The 23,798-nt window shown below is 38.1% G+C and overlaps 1 protein-coding gene across 3 annotated transcripts in view; it reads right to left on the bottom strand.

Moving 5' to 3' along the window:
• Positions 1-23,798, bottom strand: part of PRKD1 (protein kinase D1) — a 159,330-nt gene that overhangs the window by 48,350 nt on the left and 87,182 nt on the right. For all 3 annotated transcript variants that reach the window (XM_075754072.1, XM_075754073.1, XM_075754075.1), the window contains one exon: positions 167-298. In XM_075754072.1, coding sequence (XP_075610187.1) covers positions 167-298 — 132 coding nt within the window. The remainder of the gene's footprint in view (positions 1-166; positions 299-23,798) is intronic.

Genomic DNA, 23,798 nt, shown 5'->3' with positions numbered 1-23,798 from the left:
TAGTTCTTTAATCAGTTAATTATTTTGATAGTTCTTACTGTCTCTGCCTACTGTAATTTTCTGCTGATGCCTAACCAATGTAAAAGCAGCATCAGAGACAACATGTATAAGTGGAATGGACAGGTCTCTTCCCGAGACTGAAAAATCACATCTGATGGCAGCTTACCTTCACATTTGAGTCCCTGACGCACCAGCCCCCACAGCATTTCTCCACAATGGTCACAGAAGGCTGGCGCTCGATACGAATGAACAAAAAGAGCATGGGGCCGGATTTGAAAGTCTTCAAAGGTAGCAGAAGCTGTAACAATAAGATCATTCCAAGAATTAGTAAAATTAGTTACATAACTAGTATGCCTCGTTTATGCGGTCTTTCATCGCAGAACAAAGCAGAACTCCTTTTGGTCACTCTGACGATGAACTTTGAATTTTCTATTGGTCATTGTACTATATTTTGAAGAGAAAAAGATTGATGATATACCTTCATACTACAACGACCATTGGAAAAACAATAAAGCTGCTTTTACAAACTTGCAGCAATAGCTTATCTAACAATATTTTTCCAATAAAACACAGGGGGATAATAACATATCGACCATTTATCAGAAATTGCTGGAGTACAATCAAATGCTGGAAATTTTTCAAAATACTCTTTTACAGACTTGACTCGCTACACTTGAAGGTATACATACATAAGATAAACTGAACACATCCAGTAAAGAAACATTATTTTTTTAGACACGTAAAGGAAAATGTGTCAAAAATGGGCCATTTCAGCTAACCATTTGGTGTATCTCATTCAGTGACCTGTATTGATATTGGTGAACTGATCACTCAAGTTGAAAATATACATTAGAGTTTAAACAAGAAAACATGTCATTATACATTCAATCATCAATAAAGACAAAAACCTTGTAGAGCAGTCTGAAAGACTGCTGTACATTTCTTGAAGCACCAATCCTTTCAAAGTGATGCGAGCCTGCAACTAGTGTAACAGTTGCAAAAGTTACAGGGGCTAGTCACAGGCACTAATTTAAGCTATAAAAATAAACAATGACAGTGTTTTAAAAACTATTTAGTATACAGAGGTAGCCAGAACCACAATACTTTAAAAAAAAAAAATCCACTTTAACAAATTGTTTTCTTTTTCTTAATAAGTATGTTAAACATATATCAGATAGTCTAAGGAAAAATAATATCTGTCAAAAGTTGTTAAACATTAAGCACATATGCAAACATTTGATCTCATTCCGACTGCCATTTAAACAGGTGATTTAAGTGTGTGCTTACTCTTCACAGATATCAGTATGAATGAACCAGGTATGTAGCCACTTAACAGAAATGCTTTGTCTCTGAACAGAAATACACTCCCGATTTGCAATCAAGTAAACAAAAACCCCTCCATATTTTTTAACGGGTCTGTTCAAATAAATTTCTAAAAGATCTAAATACCCTTAAGGCCCTGGCTTGATCCTTGTGTATTAATGAAAATAAGATGACAAATCTGCATACCAACCAAGAAAGGGTTTTTAACTAATTAGAGCAGAGTACCAATAAAGATCTCTGCCCTGGATTCAGATCCTTCTGTGCATAAAACTGCTATTCTTGGGAAAAACTTTTCCAAAAATGTCCACAAAAAACCATGACGAGCTATTTCTAGTCTCAACCAATTCCCAGCCTAGGGATCTTTTAACAGAGATCTTTGGAATACCAACACAAAAGCAGGATCCAATGACTCCGATGACATCAAATCTTCTTTTTCTACTTTTTTATTAAAACAATCCAAATCACCTAACAGTTTGTTTAATTCACCATTTCATATTCTTTTCCTAGAACTATTCTGTGCCTGGTTTTCATAATAAGCTATGTTCAAAAGTTTACTTAATTCATAAAATTAGGCCTAGATGATCTCTAGAGGTCCTTTCCAACCCCTACTAATCTGTGAATCTGTGACTTCATAACCCAGTCCAACATTAGCACTTCCAATTCAGAAATAGAATAGTTTTGCAGTTATTTAACAGTGCTAGGCCAGGCATTTTTTTCAGGGCTTCTAATCACATAAGGATACTTGTTTGAGTATGTTAATTTTCAGGTTTTGTCCAGACCAAAGCGGTCAAGTTCACTGTTAAGGCAAGGCTCACTCTGTAATGGCAATCCTGTCCTTGGTATATTAGAAAACACAACTCATCAGAACATATTTTAGATGTTTAATACAATTCTTGTGATTTTACTTTCTCTAGGACTCAAAGTCAACTGCCTTTTCTGTTCCTACAGCCAGATGTTCTCCTACAACTCTGACCAAAACAAAAAATACACTGGAAGATCAAGCACTCAAACTTTAAAATATATTTTGATGTCATTTAAAATATAAAAACATGTCTTTATTTGTCACTTGTACCTTGTGTTAGTTTTGCACGGCAAGGTTTTGGTAGCGGGGGGGCTACAGGGGTGGCTTCTGATAGAAGCTGCTAGAAGCTTCCCCTGTGTCTGATAGAGCCAATGCCAGCCGGCTCCAAGACGGACCCGCCGCTGGCCAAGGCCAAGCCAATCAGCGCCTCTGTGACAACATATTTAAGAAAGAGAAAAACCAGTTAGGGAGCGCTTTTGCAGCCAGAGAGAGGAGTGAGAAGATGTAAGAAACTCTGCAGACACCAAGGTCAGTGCAGAAGGAGGGGCAGGAGGTGCTCCAGGCGCTGGAGCAAGATTCCCCTGCAGCCCCTGGTGAAGACCATGGTGAAGCAGGCTGTCCCCCTGCAGCCCATGGAGGAAGGATGAGGGGGTGTAGAGATTCCACCTGCAGCGCGTGGAGGACCCCACGCTGGAGCAGGTAGAGACACCTGAAGGAGGCTGTGACCCCGTGGGAAGCCCAGGCTGGAGCAAGCTCCTGGCAGGACCTGTGGCCCTGTGGAGAGAGGAGCCCACGCCAGAGCAGGTTTGCTGGCAGGACTTGTGACCCCGTGAGGGACCCCACACTGGAGGAGGCTGTCCCTGAAGGTCTGCACCCCATGGGAGAGACCCACGCTGGAGCAGTTCATGAAGGACTGCAGCCCGTGGGAAGGACTCACGTTGGAGAAGGTCATGAAGGACTGTCTCCCGTGAGAGGGACCCCACGCTGGAGCAGAGGAACGATGAGAGGATGAGTCCTCCCCCTGAGGATGAAGAAGCGGCAGAAACAACGTGTGATGAACTGACCGTAACCCCCATTCCCCGTCCCCCTGTGCTGCTGAGGGGGGGCGGAGGTTGAAGCCGGGAGTGAAGTTGAGCCCGGGAAGATGGGAGGGGTGGGGGGAGGTGTTTTAAGATTTGGTTTTATTTCTCATTCCTCTACTCTGTTTTGCTTAGTAATAAATTAGATGAATTTCCTCTCTCAGTTTAGCTTGTTTTGCTCGTGATGATAATTAGTGAGTGATCTCTCCCTGTCCTTATCCCGACCCACAAACTTTTTGTTATACTTTTTCTCCCCTGTCTAATGAATGAGGGGAGTGAGAGAGCGGCTCTGGTGGGCACCTGGTCCTCAGCCAGGGTCAACCCACCACATACCTACAGAACAAAATATAGGCAAAAATATAGAACTTCCCTATATATTTTCATATTGAAGATATATTATAGGAATGAGCACAGCACCTCCCCAATAGATCATTTGCTTTGGGAGTTGAAGAATGATTTATTTTTCTGGGCCTCTAGATCACCAGCATGCAGCCACCAGGAGAAAAGGGTGCCACAGTCAGGCAACAGACATCTCTGTGGTCCTACCACATATGGATACCAATTCAGCTATGACAGCCCAGCAGCTGGATGAGATCAAATTAGAGATCAAAATCATACTGAACATAAAGAAAAGCTGGACTAGAGAAGGAAGAGCAAGGAACACATTTTCAGGACTTCACAGCCCTGCTGTAACCTCTCTGCAGAGAAAATACAAGCTAGCATCTGTGCTGGTCAGCCTACAGGTTAGGCGGCTGGATTCTCATTGTCTCATATGGAAGCAGCCAACAGGGATACTTTCTGTCATCTGTTCTCCTAGAGACTACCAAGGAGTCATCTTGGGCCTTGGTAATTCACACTGTCCTCTCCTCTTGACTGGTCTATGAAACTGTGATATACAAGTGAAGACATGGTCTTCAGCGTTTTGGAAACTCCAGCCATACAGCATGCTACAACATACCTCCTCAGCAATGCAGACCGCTATAAACACATCACTAAGCCTTTCAACCTCTCTACTCGTTTCCTTCACAGTTTCAACCTAAGTTGAGAGCCTCAGCCCTTCTGTTCAAGAATTTTGATTCTGGATTTTGCACAGCTTATCTACCTACAGTTTTACGAAGAATACTGCGATTAACATCTCCACTTCTTCACATAAAACGATCGTGGAAAAGCTATGTATCTGGAAGCCTTCTCAAGGATAAGCACCAAAATTGAAACACCATGCCCTATCAGCTTCCAAGAGAACTGCAATGCACACTTTTTTGCTATTGTGTCTCTAGTTTAAATTTTGCACATAAAAAATATAAAACCAGAAAGCTTACTAAAACAAGATTCTCAGTGAGCATGCGTTTCTCCCCAAGGGAGAAGACAAGGAAATACACTACTATAATGTATGAACATGATAGTCATAAATTTTGATAACATATATGTAAATTTGAGATGCAAACTTTTTCTTTATAAAAATAGACTTCCCTGAGGTTGTTTCTAAAAGCATACAAATAATAATCAAAGCACTATTAAAACATGAGTGATGTGTAAAATAACAATAGTGTCTCAGTCTAGAAAAGGATTTAAGTATGTATACAAGTTTATGCCTATTTCCTTGAATACAGACCTAAAGTTATGCATGTATTTAAATTCTATTTTGAGTAAACTATGCTTACTAAATTGGAAGATTGGAAAGGAGTTTTACATGGATTTACTGGGTGGTTTTTCAAATAATATGAAAATGCAGTAAAAACACAACTAAGCTTAGAAAAACCAGTAACTTCAATTTAACTTAATAATTTAGATAATGGATTAAAAATATTTTAATGTTTCTTTATATTAAAATACTAGGTTTTGTGAAAAGTAAATATCAATATCTCTGTAGAAGAAAATCTGAAATTAAAACCTCCCACAAGTAGTTTTGCCTTAGGGATTTAATCATTTGGCTGTCTTCCTGTGTCCTGAATTCAGGTCCACCTGAAGCTGTTAAGTGGATGGAAAGTATTTTGTTGTTGAGTGTCATTCTCTCAACTCTATTTTTGTTGTACTGGTCTCTTCCCATCCCCCACCGCCCCTTCACAAATGGTGAAGCAATAATTGATATCCTTTCCATTAAAGCTGTAACTGAACCTTCTGGTCTACCCGCGAATTAATTAATGGGTTATCATGGCTCATGCTCTTGTAATAAAAAATGTTTCTACTCCCATGGCAAAAAAGTAATTTAGAAATGACTTTATTATATCTTTTGTTTAGTTCATGTTACAAATATATGTGATATTAAATAAACACCACACTTAGCAGTAATAATGCAATTATCAGAAATCAAATGTAAAGAAACCTCCTAAAGTACTGAACTTGAAGTTGTTATATCAGTTATTATAAACACACATGCAGTATTATATATTTAGGTTTTTTCCATTTAAATGTCCTTCAATTTAAATGTCCTTAAAATTTCTTGTACAGCACATGCTGCAAAACAGAGATGACCAATTTTCAAAGAAATTGCCTTTCCATGGAAGCTTAAATTTTCCCTGAGTTAATTGATTACTGAATTAACATTGGGATTTTTTTCCCCTGACAGAAAAGTAAACTGTCTGTGCTGAATTACGGCTGTATTTAAATAGCTCTGCAGCAGGTTAGGCTGGCATTTTCATGGTGAACTCACCCTCCCATACCTGCCACAACAGTAAATTTGTATTGGAGTTAAAACTCAGCAGGGATGAGTTGACTGGCAAAACTGTTCACCTACAATGAACTGTGAGAACACCTGAACTGTATTTCTGTGATGATAAGGGAGCAGGAGCTAGTAATGGACGGTCCACCTGAACTGAAGGGTCCTGAAAGTTATGCTTAGAAATTCCAGAAACCAAAGATAAAGCAAGGAAAGGCAGGAAACAGTTTCAGCGAACAGTGAAGGATTGTTAGATCCTACCTTTATATAGGGTTTTGGGGCTGGAATACAAGGGAGTGTAGACCAGCATCCCAACGAATCGCTACTAGAGGACTTAGAATCATAGAATGGTTTGGGTTGGAAGGGACCTTAAAGATCATTTAGTTCTAACCCCCCTGCCATGGGCAGGGACACCCTCCACTAGACCATGTTGCCCAAAGCCTCATCCAACCTGGTCTTAAACACTTCCAGGGATGGGGCATCCACAACCTCTCTGGGCAACCTGTTCCAGTGCCTCACCACTCTCACAGTAAAGAATTTCTTTCTAACATCTAATCTAAATCAACCCTCCTTCAGCTTGAACCCATTACCCCTTGTCCTGTCACTACACTCCCTGATAAACAGTCCCTCACCATCTTTCCTGCAGGCCCCTTCAGGTACTGGTAAGCCACAATTAGATCTCCCCAGAGCCTTCTTTTCTCCAGGCTGAACCACCCCAACTCTCTCAGCCTGTCCTCATAGAAGAGGTGCTCCAGCCCTCTGATCAGCTTCGTGGCCCTCCTCTGGACTCTCTCCAACAGCTCCATGTCTCTCCTGTACTGGGGCCCCCAGAGCTGGACGCAGTACTCCAGGTGGGGTCTCACAAGGCAGAATCACCTCCCTCGACCTGCTGGTCACACTTCTTTTGATGCAGCCCAGGACACGGTTGGCTTTGTGGGCTGCAAGCGCACACTGCTGGCTCATGTTGAGCTTCTCATCAATCAATACTCACAGCTTAAAGATACTCTTAGGCATCACCCACAGAGAAGGTCACAAATGGAACTTAACAACAAACTACTAGATAAGGAACACCAATCTGTTAGTTGAAAAGGTAACTGAGGCAAGTTCTAGGCTACTTCCAGCATTATCAAAAAAACATACCAATGGTATTAAAGATAAGCAGTGATAATGCCATTCTTCTTCTACATTTCAACTCTCCTGGCTGAATAACTGGAACTTATCATATCATTTTATACACTGATATATTTAAAAAGCCATATATTTTTTTTAACTGACATGATAAACATTCAAAAAATAAAAGTCAGGGAGGAAAAGTCCATTTTATTTTAAGAAAGCTTTAAATTTGGCAAGCACAGCAGAATGCAGCAGTAAGAAGAATACAAAACATCATTCTTTCTCCTTCTTTTGAAACTGTTTTGGCTATATTCCACTGCGTTGAAAGGCATGGAATTGTTTTGGGTTTTAATTTTTAAGATAAAAATAGGGTTTTTCTAGGCTTCAGATTTACATGTTCTCATCAGGTGCTGCAGACAGCATTCTGTTTTCTTGCCTCAAGAAATGATGTTATTTCAGAGCACTATCCACTTTATCTGGAAGAACTATGTCAACCAGCAAGTTACACAAATCTTGAATCAGTATAAGTATGGATAATTCCTATTTATTGTTCTGCCACCTGTATGACATAGTTGACTTTCGATGGCTAAACCTAGCACAGCTTAGATTTTCAGAGCATGAAATTCCAGAACCTGTCATATATGAATTAGGCTCTTCTTTTAAACTTCTTCCATCATCTTTTAATTCATACCTTTTAAAAATTACACATCTAGAAAGTCTTTCATATAGCCAAAGTTTTAACTTTCAGAATACTCCTGTGTTATTCAGTGAAAAAATAAAAGCCCTGCTGATGAAGACAAAGATAGGTCTCCATTTAAATTGGAAAAAAAAAAAAAATTAACAAAAAAGCTACTGTAATACCAGGCTATCCTTTTGCTTTGACAGAGCACTGATGCCGTGAAGGCAACTTTCTAGCTGTACATAAAATTGTGCAGTAAAAAAAGAAGGGGTTCCAAATATGCCTACAAGCATATCCTGAAAAACTTACTACTCTGCAGAAAAGTTTGCAATATTATGTTCTTAATATGATACTGTTACACTGTTAACTCTCAGACTAACCTGTCATCATCTATTTAAGCATTCCTAGTATCACCAAAACACAGTCATTGAAACTACAACAGTTTTGACAAGACTATTTCATCAAGTCTGTTAATGACTTGGCTGTTAATGGCTAGTACTCCTTGTTCTGGGCTCAGGAGCTGATCTATCATTCAGCACAGCTGGAAATGAGAACAAGAAGCCATTGCAACTCACAGAGGCCAGGTCCTGCTTTCAGCAAGAGGCAAATGATTTACTGGTCATTTTGAGTTCCCAGTCCAAAAGGGCTTTGAACTATTAGCAGAGGTGAGATCCTGCTACTGAGAGCAACAGAGTCTCATGTAATGGGAGCTGTCATCTAGCATCCAAGCCTCTCATAGCATAAGAAACCAGCAACCATATGATTAGTAATATCTAGCAGCTACAAAAAGCATTCTTCTGCTACCCTCTCCCATTTGGAATATCTTTAAGAGTAATGTATCCTGTTGACTTCCCGAAGGCACTTGTAACCGAGTCCTTCCCTACAAGAGCTGCTGGCATTCATCACTTAAAAAATAAATAAAACATACCGTTATACACTATTCCACTTCAAGCACTGATTAAACTATAACAATTAATGACAGCATATACATTTCCCTGGGCTAAGAGAAAGGAAAGGATTTTATTCTTTTTGTTATTCCACTCTGGCAATCAGAGACAATTTATGTTTTCAGAGTTCCATCAAAGTGAATAGAGCTAGGGCAGTTCATACAAGCCAAAGATAAGATCTCTGATCTCCATCTTGAAATCTGATTTAAAAATTAAACTAAGATTATCAGGACCCTAATACATAACAGAAATTATAACTTCCTAAAATCTAGATATGTACAGATTTACAATCACTCTGTTTCTTTATTCATTCTGCTCTGAAATAAGGAAACTTGGATATGGAAAATTTGAATCTAATGAGCTTTCTGCATATGTATGTAAGTACTTCAGCACTCTAAATTTTACATGCAGGAAAATCCTTCTAATCCAGTAAGTTTTGTTTTGTCTTCCTTACCTATTATTGCTTTATCCCAATGTTTTAGGTGAAAAATGGCTTAAATCATGAATGGTAACAGTTGGCAGGTAATTGGCTGTAGGAGGCAGGGATGGAAGGCAAGATAAATTTTCAGAACTGAATTTTGAACTCTAAAGCAGAAGCCTGCTACTTGCTAACTGCAACAGGTACAGGCTAGTTGCAATTTTTTATAACATTCAGACTAAGCAAAAGAGGCAAGCCCTCAACCCTCCAGTGATAGAGATACAGGAAACCGAACCACCAAGCTACAAGGCTGATCACACGTGCTTCTGCACATGGACTATTTAGATTGGAAATACTGTGAGCTTGGGGGTCTAGAAAGAAGAGGAGGTGGAAAAGAAAGGTCGCCAAAAAGAAGTAGTCATCTCAGAAAGAAGAAGGGGGGCTGGAAAGTTGAAGGTGAAGATACTGCTTAGAGGTAAGATGCTGGAAGTAGGGGAAGATCCCAGAGATCATGGAGATGGAGGCCAGAGAACATCCATGCATTTTAGTCAACGACATCCAAGACTGGTAGTTGCAAGCAGTGGCATGATGTTGTGCCCAGCCTTTCCTGGCCAGCAGCTACCTCCTTAATGGGAGGGGCAGTGGGGAGCTAGTGAATGTAAGGGAGGGAAGGGAGCAAATGACCCACCATGGGAGGTATTTCAGTAAGGTAAACGCTCTGATCTCCTTAAATTCTTAAATTGTTCTTAAATAAAGCCAGTATCCAGATTCACTATGGGTGGTTGTTTACATTGCCTCACCCATGACGTAAGATTTAAGCAATAAACTGTAGGAGATAATAAAACATTTGCAATCATTAGTCCAGTGCTAGCTGAGACTTTTATGGAGAGTTTTAACAAAAGATTAACATTTATGAGTCAACATGCTTGATTCATCTGTACATTCTGAATTTTTAAAGTTCAATTTTAATGTATTTCTATTCATTTGAGAATGATTCCACAGTTTCAAACCTACAAACTATACAGCACAGTAGGTTTTATATTCATTTGAAATCCCAGCACAGAATTATTTCTTTATGAATTTACCCATTTTTCACCCAAGTGGAAAAAACAGGAATACCTTAGTTCACGGATTCAGGATCTGTTAATCATAAAATTACATTGCAGAGGTATTAATTTAGCATAGGAAAACAAAATTAAATACTCCACAAGTTTACTGGAGCTATTGATGCAGTGTTCAAAATTAATTCTGACTATTGGCAATAAGGAGCAGCTCCAAATTAAAAAATAAAGCCTCTTGCTCCTTTTCTATGCTCAGACTGATCCAAATTAGTATCATAAAGTAAACACTACAAGTCTTTTACATCTTTATTTCCTTTGACTTTATTTTGTAAGTTCTTCACAGTTCTTTTCCAAGGCTTCTTAAAAAATCAAGTGATAGATTACATAGTCACTGTCAGAACTATACATCTCAAAAAGGAGAGATGCTCAAAACAAATTAGTAGCACCTGTAAAACTTATCGAATTCCTTCAAATTTCATTCATAAAAGGTTAAGAAATTGGTTTGTTACATGGCAAATAAATGCTGATGGTTAAAAGTATAATGGAATTAAAAATACAATGCTACGCTGAACTCACTAAGGAACCTCTGTGTACATTAAACTATTTTTAATATTCTTTAATGTGAACGATCTGCAAAAGTTTAGATATCTCTTAAAATCACCCTAAGAATTTATAAATATATGTCATATTGCGTTGGGTTTGTGTGGCAAGGTTTTGGGGGGGGCGGGGCGGGCGACAGAAGTGGCTTCTGTGAGAAGCTGCTAGAAGCTTCCCCTGTGTCTGACAGAGCCAATGCCAGCCGGCTCCAAGATGGACCCGCCGCTGGCCAAGGCCAAGCCAATCAGCGCCTCTGGGATAACATATTTAAAAAAGGAAAAAAAAAACAGTTAGAGAGAGCTTTTGTAGCTGGAGAGAGGAGTGAGAAGATGTAAGAAACTCTGCAGACACCAAGGTCAGTGCAGAAGGAGGGGCAGGAGGTGCTCCAGGCGCCGGAGCACAGATTCCCCTGCAGCCCCTGGTGAAGACCATGGTGAAGCAGGCTGTCCCCCTGCAGCCCATGGAGGGAGGATGAGGGGGTGTAGAGATTCCACCTGCAGCGCGTGGAGGACCCCACGCCGGAGCAGGTGGAGGCACCTCAAGGAGGCTGTGGCCCATGGGAAGCCCAGGCTGGAGCAAGCTCCTGGCAGGACCTGTGAACCCGTGGGGGAGAGGAGCCCACGCCAGAGCAGGTTTGCTAGCAGGACTTGTGACCCCATGGGGAACCCACGCTGGAGCAGTTTGCTCCTGAAGGTCTGCACCCCATGGAAGAGACCCACACTGGAGAAGTTTGTGAAGGACTGTTTCTCATGAGAGGGACTCCATGCTGGAGCAGGGGAATGATGAGAGGATGAGTCCTCCCCCTGAGGATGAAGCGGTAGAAACACCGTGTGATGAACTGACCGTAACCCCCATTCCCCGTCCCCCTGTGCCGCTGAGGGGGGCAGAGGTTGAAGCCGGGGGTGAAGTTGAGCCCGGGAAGATGGGAGGGGTGGGGGGAGGTGTTTTAAGATTTGGTTTTATTTCTCATTCCTCTACTCTGTTTTGCTTAGTAATAAATTAGATGAATTTCCTCTCTAAGTTCAGTCTGTTTGCTCGTGACAATAATTAGTGAGTGATCTCTCCCTGTCCTTATCCCGACCCACAAACTTTTTGTTATACTTTTTCTCCCCTGTCTAATGAATGAGGGGAGTGAGAGAGCGGCTCTGGTGGGCACCTGGCCTCCAGCCAGGGTCAACCCACCACACATATACATAGGGGAGGGGTCTTTTTCATGGTATCATTCGATGTCCATGGGCCCTGATGGGATGCACCCAGAAGTGTTATCTGGCTGATGCCTTTGTGAGGCCGCTCTCAATAATCTTTGAACAATCATGGCGATTGAGAGAAATGCCTGAAGACTGGAGGTAAGCAAATGTCACTTTTACCTTCAAGAAGGGCAAGATGGAGGGACCCAGGGAACTACAGGCCAGTCAGCCTCACCTTGAAGCCCAGGAAGGTGATGAAACAACTAATCCTGGAAGTATATGACTACTGTTGGAATATGCTTTATTGTCTGCCTGACTAATAATGTTTTCTTCAGGTCTCAGATCTTTGATATGGGACCTTTGGAGACAAGGAACATAAGCATGATTGTATATAACCACTGCATTTTCTCGGCCCCACTTTCATCTTTCTAGGATAAGACTACAAGAGGGAGAAGGGAACCTAAAAATGCTAAGGAAATGGAAAAATTGCACATGAAATGCCCAAGATGACATAGCCTGGAAGAAATAAATTAATTATTGCTCTGAATTGTGGTTGTTTTTTTAAAAATGGATTACAACAATTCAAGAATGAGTCATCATGGAAACATCTCCAGCGCCTGGCCAGGTAGCTCTGAAGGTCAAAAAGATAAACAAAATGTTTAGAGAATATTCCATTGCTCCACTGAAGATAACAAAAGTACTCTACTGACGTAGTAAGTTTACCCAGGATTTCACTTATGCACATAAATAAATGGGATTGAAATTAACATTGACAAATGGTGATACTAATATTCCTCACTTGACATTCTGTGTTCAGTTTCTGTGAAACCGACCGAAAAAGAAGTATGGTAAGGCAGAACTACTGACAGATGAGAAAAACCACTGGAGGCATGGAAGAGACTTCCATATAAGGAGAGATTAAAAGATTGGAATTGTTTCATTTGGAGAGGAAATGAGTAAGAATTTACTGGATTCAAGAAGAGGAAGCCAAAAAAACAAACCAGGAAACAACCTCTGTACTATAACCTTCTGCACCAACAAACTACACTGCTAGGAGTCTTTATGTCCTAAGAAGCAGGCAAGCTCTCCAAACTTCTTCTTGGCAACAAGTCACACCTTACCTAGGCTAACAGAAACATTCTTGGGGCTTCTTTAAGAGCCGGAATGAGCCAGATTTCAGTTGGAACAACAGCGTCTCCAGGTTTGAGTCACTCTACCATCCAGATATGAAAAACAGCAGATAGCAACCTATGACAGTTCCTGAGTCTCTTCCTCCTCAGTTTCCATTTGAAATTGTTATATTCCCCAAGGGAAGGTTTGCTTGTTTGTGCTCAGACCTGCTTTAGCTACAAACATCAAGCACCTCCTAAAAGAAGATGTGGATCTTACCGCATAAGGTTGCAAACATCATTTATTGGAAATAACCATGAGACTGTGTGTTGCTATTTGCTCTTTCAAAATACCAAAGCCAGCAGTCACCCAACGAAAGTAAATTCAATGAGTTTAACAGTGATATTGAAAGACATGCTTTTTACATAAGCCATATTTAATATGAAATCTACTGGAGCAATAAGTTATTGAGACCACGAATTCAGAGAGACTGAAAAAGTAGAGAGATTATCCAAACAGTAGATTTTTTTTCCTGATGTATATCCAAGCAGTGTAGAACACACTGTTGACAGGTTAACAACACAACTCATCTGATGGGCAAGTTATTCCTTTTATTTTTCATTATGCTCTCCAAATCATTTACAGCTACTCTCCATTCAAGACTTGCTACTATCAATTAACCAATACAATGATACAAATGTTTGGTCAAGCATGTATTGGCCACATAAACTGTCAAATAAATCTATCAAATACAAAACTATACAAATCAAAGAGTTTTCTGCTTAGCCTAAGCAGAACTTGTTCCTCATTACATGTAGCTGGTGAAAATGAAGTGGGAGAGGTAGTTATTTGATGGAAGGGGATGGAGCCTGGTGAGGAAAAGAGAAATCTTCAAGTTTTGGCAGTTTTATGATTAGAATCTGTTTGTGATTAGAATCTACCAGAAACAACTGAGAGACTAAGAACTGAGAAAAGGAGAAAGAAAATTCAATTGAAGTTTCCTTACTCTAATAATAAAAAAAATACGATTTAATTTTTTTTAAGAGGTGAACAATTTCTTTTCTAATATACAAGTTTACATGAACCTATAGCAGCAGTCTCCAAAGCAGGGTGCACACACTCCTGGATGTGCACAAGACAATCCATAAGTGTGCAGGAAGAAAATACTAGAACTTCAGCAACACATGTAAGTTATAAATAAATAAATAAACAAACATATATTGGGGGTGTATGCTCAAAAATTTTTAGTGATGGGCTGCACAATAAAAAAATTTGGAGACAATTGATCAATAGGATTTTGCCACTCTAGCTCTAAGAAAAGCTCAAGTGCTATTAAAGACACATCCTATGAAATATTTTATAGCCATGTCCAAGTTTCACACACCATAGAGTAAGGAAAGACTAAATAGATGAAATAAATTTGTAAAACAGTAAACAGTGTTGATTCATCATTTGATGGAAATATGTTTTGTATTAACATGCCTTTTTAATTATAAGCATTTCATATTTATTCAGAATGTTAATCAGATTATACCATCACATTAGAAGTCCAAATGAGCACAGAAATATCCATTAAAATATAGGACAATGTACCACAGATTCCAAGTTTCATTTATCACCTCAAATCTTTTGAGAAAGCATCAGTTGAAATGGGGGCTGATGAAGTATAATACTTGAATAATCTGTTGAGCTACTAAGTGGGTTGTGTTAGTCAAAATGATAATATCTAAAACCTTTTAAAGAAGGGTAAATATGTGTACCATATTAAGAAAACTGAGTAAAAATGAGTAAGAAAGGAAAAAAAAATGCCTCACCCAAGTGAGAATAAGATATTTTAATGAAAAAAAATTTCTTTTTATGTTCAGAGGTTTTAACATATATACCTACTATATAATGTAAAATGAATGTCAAGAGTTAATTAGATCTACTTTAGAAGCTGATAGGCATTTTTTTAATGCATTAACTGCTATGAATGTAACTGTAATGAACTGTAATAAATTTCAAGCCCGCCTTTCTTGGAAAGCTGGCTGTACAACCTACTGATGCGTAACAATTAAAAATCACGTAATTGCTTATTCTACCTTAATCATAACAACACAGAAAATTCACAGTCATTGAGGTTAACCCTGTTAAACTGATGTAACTTGAAAAATGTTTCTTTTCAGTGAAACCTTCTGTATAATACAATAGAAAAGCACAAGTATGACTGGATCAGACCAACATCTACTAAGCCTGGAATCCTGCCTTTCAAAGAGGAGTTCCCAAAGCAGCATCAGCACCTGCTGGTATTTCCTCAGACCACCACCTCAGATGCCCATGCTTTGCAGCAAAAGCATTCTCTGAAGCAGAGAGGAGGTGACAAAGACAGATGACACAAGCACAGTGACATTACAAGCATTTTCTGTTTTGTCTCTATTCCTTTCCTACGAATTTCCTACAAAGACTTGTATTTGCTTTTCTTGACTGGTACTGAGAACTAAGATGACATTTTCATATTATAACTTGAACTTCTCAATTTTTGGTAGTATCAGCTAACTCAGAGACCTTTGTTACATAGACAAAAATCAAGAAAGTCCCCTGACACTTTATATTGATCTATACTGAATTTCATCTGGGGTGACACTGACGCTTTACGAGTCATGCTTTCCAGATCATTTATGAATGCATTTAACAGCACAGACCTAAGAACCTCTGCTAGTGACCTGCTTACACTGTGAAAACAGCATGCATTTCTACCCTTTGTTTTCTAATTCATAAATAGTTATTTATCCATTTGAGCATCTGTCCTCTTTTTTCATGAAAGCATAGTTTCTTTACGAGCCTTTGGAAAAGAAAGTGTTTGTATGACTTCTGGAAAATCAAGTATGCTGACTGAATAGAAAACTTGGTATTTTCATTAAACAGCACACAAATAAATTGACAATGTATTATCTCAAAAAATTAGACAATTAAAGGTGTATAATGTAGGATGTCTCATCTATTAGCTAGCAGTGGAACAGTGACCTCTCACAAAAAGGTCCTGTCCTGAGAGAAGGATTTGTGAGGCTTCTCTCAGGGAAAATTATCTTCCCTACCAATAGTATTTTTTCCAACATTTAATGTTTTTATTAATATAAAATGACATTGTTTATGATTACCAACTGATCAAGCTTTAAAAAGACATCTAAAATCTTGACATGAGTGAGAAATTATTAGAGTTCAAAAAGCTTAAAGAGATAATTTTGTTCCTATGAAGACATACACTGCTTGCTTTCTTGCAATCCATGTTCACAAAATCTTCCAATTATTTCAGATTTTCTGCTGCTGAAATAATTATTAAATACTAAAAACATATAGTAAGGAAGCATGGCCTGTGTTTCTGCAAGAGCACTAGAAGCAAAGTTGACACGTTAACTGCTTCGCTACTAACGTTTGCCTGTTGTATATCATTTTACTCAGTGTGTACTGTTGATGATGCAGCCAGAGAATATAAGGAAGTGATGTTGACAGGATATCTATTTTTTTCATCCTATTATTACCTACTCCCTCCTGCAGCAGAACGAAAGGAATGGTAAGGAGAGAGGGGAGGAGGAGTTCAGAAAGATTCTGCTGATAAAGACAAAATACGAATCTTGAAGTTGGTATCCAGAAGGTAACAAATGTAACACTTATGAGCTGAAGAAAAGACAATGAGGCAAAACATAAACAAAGAAGGAAAGAATCTTTTAGTCCAAAGAACTTCAGACTCCAAGTCATCTATCTGAATGATCCAAGAACGATGTAGGCTAATGAAGTATGAGGGATACAAAATCAATCTACTTTAACCCAATCAGCAGTGAGCCTTACCTCTACAGAAAAAAGAAAACAGATGATAGCTAGAGACAATTAAAAGGACATAGAGGAAGAATAATTTTAAAAGATATCATCTTGGACAGGATACAGAAAAGATAGTTGAATTTCTTAAAGACACAAGAAAAAGAGGGCATTAACGTAGCCATGAAGACACCAAGAGAGTGATGCTTTTCAATTGCAACAAAGCAAAGTCAGAAACTATGACCAAATATATAAGTAATATAAAATGATGTTCAAAGATATAACATTATAATGTTTATCTCAAGGAGATGGCAGTTGGACTAACATTACCATCCAGTTGATATATGGCATTTACTATAATTGCATAGTTATCCACAGCTTTTATCCAGTTCAATATATTTTATCATATACAAGACAGTATAAACTGTACTGAATCCAAATAAAATGTCAGCATCTAATGATCAGATGGTGTACTGTCTATGTGATATTAAAACAGAAACAGCTCCTTAACAAAAGCAGTTGATCAATTCCTGCCCTCATCAGCTCAGCAAGGGAACGTAAAATACCTGCTATCTGACTTTCTTGCTTCAGGAATCCTGCCAAGTTGAGCACAACTGCCCACAGCAAGCAGATGAAGTACATTCTGCTAATTCGCACAAGATGCTAATGTTTCGTCATCTGCCTTCCAGTGGCAGGCAAAGACCTCTTACCTACCAATGTAATTTTGCCCTAGTAAAAACAGATAGAATTTTTATAAGCAAACTCGTATTAAAAGTGTAACTATATTTCTTCCCTCTACATAACACGAAAAGGCTTGGCAAATTTCAACAGCAGTTTTTAATAAAACTTTCATGAACAAGGTATAACACAAGACAAACTATGCTGGCAAGAATGAAAGTCTGAAGGCTTCTAACACAATTGTTTCCTTGAAGGCCTTGAAAAACAGAACTCAAAAAGAGTCAGAATAGAAGTACAGAGCCACAGCAACTCTCATTTGTCAGCTTGTTCTATAGAGTCTGTGCTTCCATGTAAAGGAAAAAAAGCAAATACAGGTCATCCAAAAAAAGGTCACAAATACACAGATGAAGTGGTGGTTGCATCTACAGACAACTTAAAATAATAACAACACAATTTTATAAAGAGGTCAACTCATCTACAATCCAGATCTCCTGTAATAACTTAATATTTATTGATGTTAACAAATGGCAGTTGAAATAAATAATTTTTAAAGGCTAGTCAAAAGAATACCAAAGACCTTCAGAAACTAGTAGTAAAGCTTAAAGAAACCGGTTTATCAGAGCAAGCATATTCTATTCTGTTCAAATCTACTGTGAATTTTACAGTATATTATTTTGGTGATTTGCATTTGTATCCTTTATTTCATGAGTGGAACATGAAAGTTACCTTTTCACAGGCCCAGCTGAAGCTTGTAGCAAATACTCCTTAATCACATCAAGACTGAAGAACACTTTTCAACTTAAGTTCACCTTACATAAATTTACTTCCTTTTCTTCAGCAAAAAGTAAGACTGAATTTTACAGAGACACACCTACTAAGATGCAACTTCTGGTTTCTCTTCCTTTCGGTGTTTATGAATGACTGACTACTCATTTACAGCCATCTTTGATTGCTGTAACTTTGACTGCAACTTCTGTGCCTTGCTTCCTGGTTTGGGCTGCCTACTAATTTCTGAGAGTATTCTAATCAAAAGGAACCCTTCCTACAAATATAACTTGATAAAATCCTTTCTCTAAAGATTCGGATCCTTTTTCAGTCTGAAATGCAATTTAACTAAGTAAATTTTGGATTCAATGAACACATTAGGGGAGATTTCCATAGCACTAGTAAAGGACTCTTCTCTTTTGCCCATCAGGAGACCAGATGAACTTTTCTAACATTTTGAAGAAGAAATGAAACAGAAAATGCACAGCTAAGAAAACAGCAACATGGCAAGCAATACGCTACTGACAGAATGATATTAATGATACTGTTCAATGAACGCCCTGGTGCGCAGCCTAATAAACCAACTGGGTTCAAAATACAAATTAGTGGGTTTAATGCATTTCTGAAGTGTCCTCGTATGTCCTATACAAACACTATCAGAATCTTATGCAGTCAACAGAAAAAAAGTGTTAAAACAGATAATATTTTAAACATACATAAACTGAAAGGAAGAAAACAGTATAAGAGGTAAAAATAAAACCGTATTTATGAGGGCTATTAACATTCATACTGAAAGTTCTCTTTTCCTCTTTTAATGTGCAGTTGACTGAATCTGTAACTCAACATACCCTTCTGCTTCCACTCTCATAATAATGCCTGACCTTTCACTTCCAAAAATGCCAGAATCTATACTGGTACTGAACGACGATTCATCTGGCTGACCGCTATAGCCTGCGCTTATCTCCTCTGGACCAGTCAGCAGACACACAACATTTGTTCAGCAAGTTACACAATTCTTACACTCCATTAAAATCCTACTGCATAATGCACCAATGAAAAAAGGTAAGTAATAATGTACGTTATGAATTTAAAAGCACAGCAGGTGCTGCATTCTGAGCTGATTAAGCTTCTTATGTTTCACCAGAAACCTCTAGCTCTACCAGAAACTGTTTCAGTTAGCATGCCATCTGCAGGTACACTTTTCTTCCCTGAAATGGACTAAAGTGCTTCAGGTATAATGAACGACTCCTCTCAACTATAAATTTTTCTAGATAAATTTTCATATCTTTCAAGAACCTGTAATATAAGCTCTAAACCAGAAGATGATCATATTTATTATTCCTTAAACTGCTAAGAACGTAAGTACAATAAGAAAAACAAATTAATCACAGGTTGTCCAGCCTTTATAAAACACTTTGTAATTCAGTAAACCACAATGAAAATTAGAAAATGCATAGTATTAGGATATGAACTGATTGTATAACTCCATAGTACTAGGACTGACAGTTCAGCTTTCTCTACCCTCACCAGTATCGACATGTGCAGTAAAAAACGAATGCAGTGGATCAGTACAGCTTTTGACATCAGATATCAGTGCCTCAGGGGATGTTTACCGACAGCACACAGAGTTTTCAGCAGCAAAGCTGTGGCAGTAACACTATGTTCTATTCCCTCTTCAGACATGCCATTCAAAAATAATTGCCATAATATACCTTGAATTTACAGACCTTTAGAATGTATAACCTGTTTAGATATTTGTAATGTAGTCTAGAAATAAAACACTTCAACTAGTTCAACATAAGCATCTGAACATATATTGCATTTCTTTTGTCCTTTCCGCTGTTCAAGTGCTTAATATTATCCACTGTAGTGCTCAACATCAGTCTCTCCTGTTTTCAGAGGATTGTTTCCTCCTTTCAAAATAAATTTTCAAGGCATATACAAATTATTAAGTGTCGTGACAAGAATTCTTATGGTCCTGTATTTAGGTAGACTTTTTTTTTTTAATTAAAAAGGAGAGAGAAGTTATCTTCAGCTAATTTGTGATGTACTATTGCCAAAATCTATAATAATTTGAAACTATATCTGAATATATTTCAATAAAATACTGCCTGCATTAGCTTGAATACTTCCTCAAACATTACAGACTGTTTATACAGTTCTTTCTCTTCTCCAGTGCTGCAGAACTGGGCATACTTTTCTCCCCTCCATGACACAGGAATTTTAGCATTGCGGAACTGAATTGCTGCATTTAGCTAAGGCTCATCCATGGGAGGACACTGATGCTCTTGAGTGTTTATGGAGGAGATGTATTTAATTTTGTGTATAACCTGAGACATCTGACTGAAGGCTTTAATTTGCAATGGTGTGATCATCAGTCAGGCCATGACGTATTACAAGTTTCTTTTGCTGTCCTTTGCATTAGAAAGTCGTCTGAGCATAGTGTTGTCTAGTGAAATACTCTGAACTATTAGCAGATGACTCTAAATCCAGCAATTTCTGCAATGATAAAGTTCACATGCAATCGGGGGAGAAAACCATTCCCAACTGTATAATAGTAGAAGAGGTACTGCGTGGCTGATCTTTTACTTACTCTTGCTGTAGTGTTTAGGAGCTAGTATTACAACGTGTCAGTATAGAAAAAATGTCTTAGCAATTACTCTTCACAGGAAACTCCTGCAGTAGGACAGGAGGACGGCTGAAAGCAGATCCAAGTTGATGAAAGCTAGGATTCCAGCTTCAGGAAATCACACTGAGGAATCTGGTATATGACAGTGCAACTGAAAAGGTGCAAACAACTGACCCACTCCTTTTCTTGGGTTTCAGCTGTTGAACACCTTGAGATATCACCAACTGATGACTGAGGGGTCTCCCCTCCTCTGGCAAATCTCATGTTGTTGTCAAGGTTTCATAATTTGGAGTCTTTATGTAGCTAGGTGGGTAACAACTGGTTTTGTTTGGTTTGGGTTTTTTGTTTGGGGTTTTGTGGGGTTTTTTTAAGCTGATTTCAGTGTTTTATTAAAAAATCACAGCAGTTGGTCTAAGAAGCAGCTTGCATCAATTAACTACGTTACTTTAAAACCTCATACTAGCAGAAAGGCATTTATGTGTGTATAATGTACAAAGATAAGTTGCATGAAGAGGTATGAGGAATGAAATTATATTTCTTGCTGAACTCGTACCATTCTAATTGGGGAGGGAAATTGGGTCCTCAACTCCAGAACTACATGAACTAGATACTTAAGCAGTGGTCTCCATAAAGCCCCACATAATTTTTGGATTATCAAAGTAGTACTAGAAGAAAACACTTGTCTTTTTTTTTGAGAAAAAGAGGGAAGAGGTTTGTAAATAAAGTCTTTAAAAGGAGTTGTGACATCTCCCATTTTCTTTCCCAGTACCTTAATAAAGTAATAAGCAATAGAACTGTTTGCCTTCAAAGCTCAAATTTGGTTAATCTTTTAATGTATTCATGGCTTGAAATAACAAAATCATAAAACTACTACAATTCTCTTTGGTGAGAACATTACAATCTTACATACCAGAAAAGACAGTGTATCTGAAAATAAACATCTATTTAGATTTACAGAATACTGCTCAAAAATGCATTATGCTTTTCTTGATGATCTAAAAGTCAGAAAGTAATAAACTCCAACATTTTCTGATTGCATGTACTATTGCAATGATTTCTTACACCCATTATCAGTATTTTAGGTGTATATATTTTAAATGAAAACGTTTTCTTTTAGATTGAAAGATCTGCTATTAAATACTTATTTAATCAGAAACTAAAATATTTAAATATTTTTGAGGCCAGAATGTGAAATAATTTAAATATTGTTTCCTGACTGCTTTAGTCCATTCTATCTGAATGGTCTTTCTAGTATCTATAAACTGCTACTTGCTGTAAAATCCTTGGTGTCTGTTTAGGTCATGTGCAAGAAATGTCATTTTTACACAAAGTTCTAATAGCTTGTAGAAGATTTTATATAGCGATGTTCTGAAATTCCTGAAGGATCACTGGCATAAGTGGTAGATATAAAGTTAAAGAATCTAAAAAGTGGTACAAATAACTTAAAAAAAAAAAAACAAAAACCCACAGCCCTTCTTGTTAAGAAGTGCCTTTATCTGTAACAAAAAGACTGGAACATTAAGTAACTAGTAGCCAGTGGACCTAGAGATATATTTTGGTCATCTGTGGTGATACAATGGCTTGATAAAAATGAATTGAAATCTTCCTTACAAAAACAATTTTTGGAATGCTGAAGAACTGTTGTTAAAGGATATTAATTCTCTTTCTCAGTTTTGTTTCTTAAAAGACAAGAGGAGTGAAAGACATAACTAATACCCTACACAAATCAGCTTTCTTACTCTTGTGGACATGGCCACCAATGCAGAATAGTTCAAGAGCAAAGCACTGACTCAATGGGCAATGGGAGAGAAAAGAGAAAGTGAAAAACAATGAAAAAGGGGAACTAATAGTTACACGTGTTGCAACACAGACCTACTTAAAGATTCTGAGATGCATGCTTGTAATCTTTTTTCAGTCCCATTTCACCATATTGTGCTATGATGATTTCCACAAGATTAAAAGAGAATACCATTTCATTAAACATGAAGAAACAGTAAACTTCACCTTCTTAACTAAAGCAGAAAAAGGAAGACGAGGGAAAATGTGGTCCCATTGCTGAATGGGACAGGCAACTGGTGACAAAGGCTATGGAAAAGACCAAGGTACTCAATGCCTTGGCCTCAGTCTTTATTGGCAAGTCCAGCCTTCAGGAATCATAGATCCCTTAGACCAGAGGGAAAGTCTGGAGCAAGAAAGGTTTACTGTCAGCAGAGGAGAATCAGATTAAGGAACATTAAAGCAAACTGGACATACATAAATCCATGGGGCCTGACAGGCTGCACCCATAAGTGCTGACCAATGTCACTGCACAGCCACTCTTGAGTATCGTGCGTTGTGTCCAGTTCTGTACTGTGTCCTGCTTTGGCCTCGCTACTCGAAAAGAGACATAGACTTAATATAAATAATCTAATCTAAAAATAAACAATTTGCCATCTTTTGCACAGGGTCAGAGTACATTTTTGGTATGCACCATCAAATGTACCGGATGAACATTTTGTGAACTTGGTTATTTGATAGCAATATCATTACTTAGGGCATAATTTTTTAAAGTACTCTGTACTGTTCTAAACCTATTGCCTCTGAAGCTAGTTTAAAAATAAGTGTTTTTTAAAAAAAGAATACTTTGTCAGCTTTGCTAATATAAAATACTATAAATATACATTTATTTGCATAAGAACTACATAATAATTTTTCATTGCTAAGGAGGGAAAGGCCCAAGGATGACTTTCAAATCTTTTGGCAGAGAGGAGAAAAATGATTATTTCAATTGTTCAATAAAACCATGGAAACAAAATCATAGACTTTGGGCCATATGGAATTAAGAAACCACTATACCTTGCAGGAAGAGTCTTAAGATTCCTTAATCCTGACTGCTAAGTAAAAAAAGCCACTTCATTTTAATGAGGACATGAACGATGGCTGCCGTTAAGATTACATAAATTCGGCACTCTCAAACTAACAT

Source organism: Balearica regulorum, chromosome 5 (genome assembly GCF_011004875.1).
Source record: "Balearica regulorum gibbericeps isolate bBalReg1 chromosome 5, bBalReg1.pri, whole genome shotgun sequence".
Lineage (NCBI taxonomy): Eukaryota > Metazoa > Chordata > Aves > Gruiformes > Gruidae > Balearica > Balearica regulorum.
This window is presented reverse-complemented; position numbering and strand designations above follow the sequence as displayed.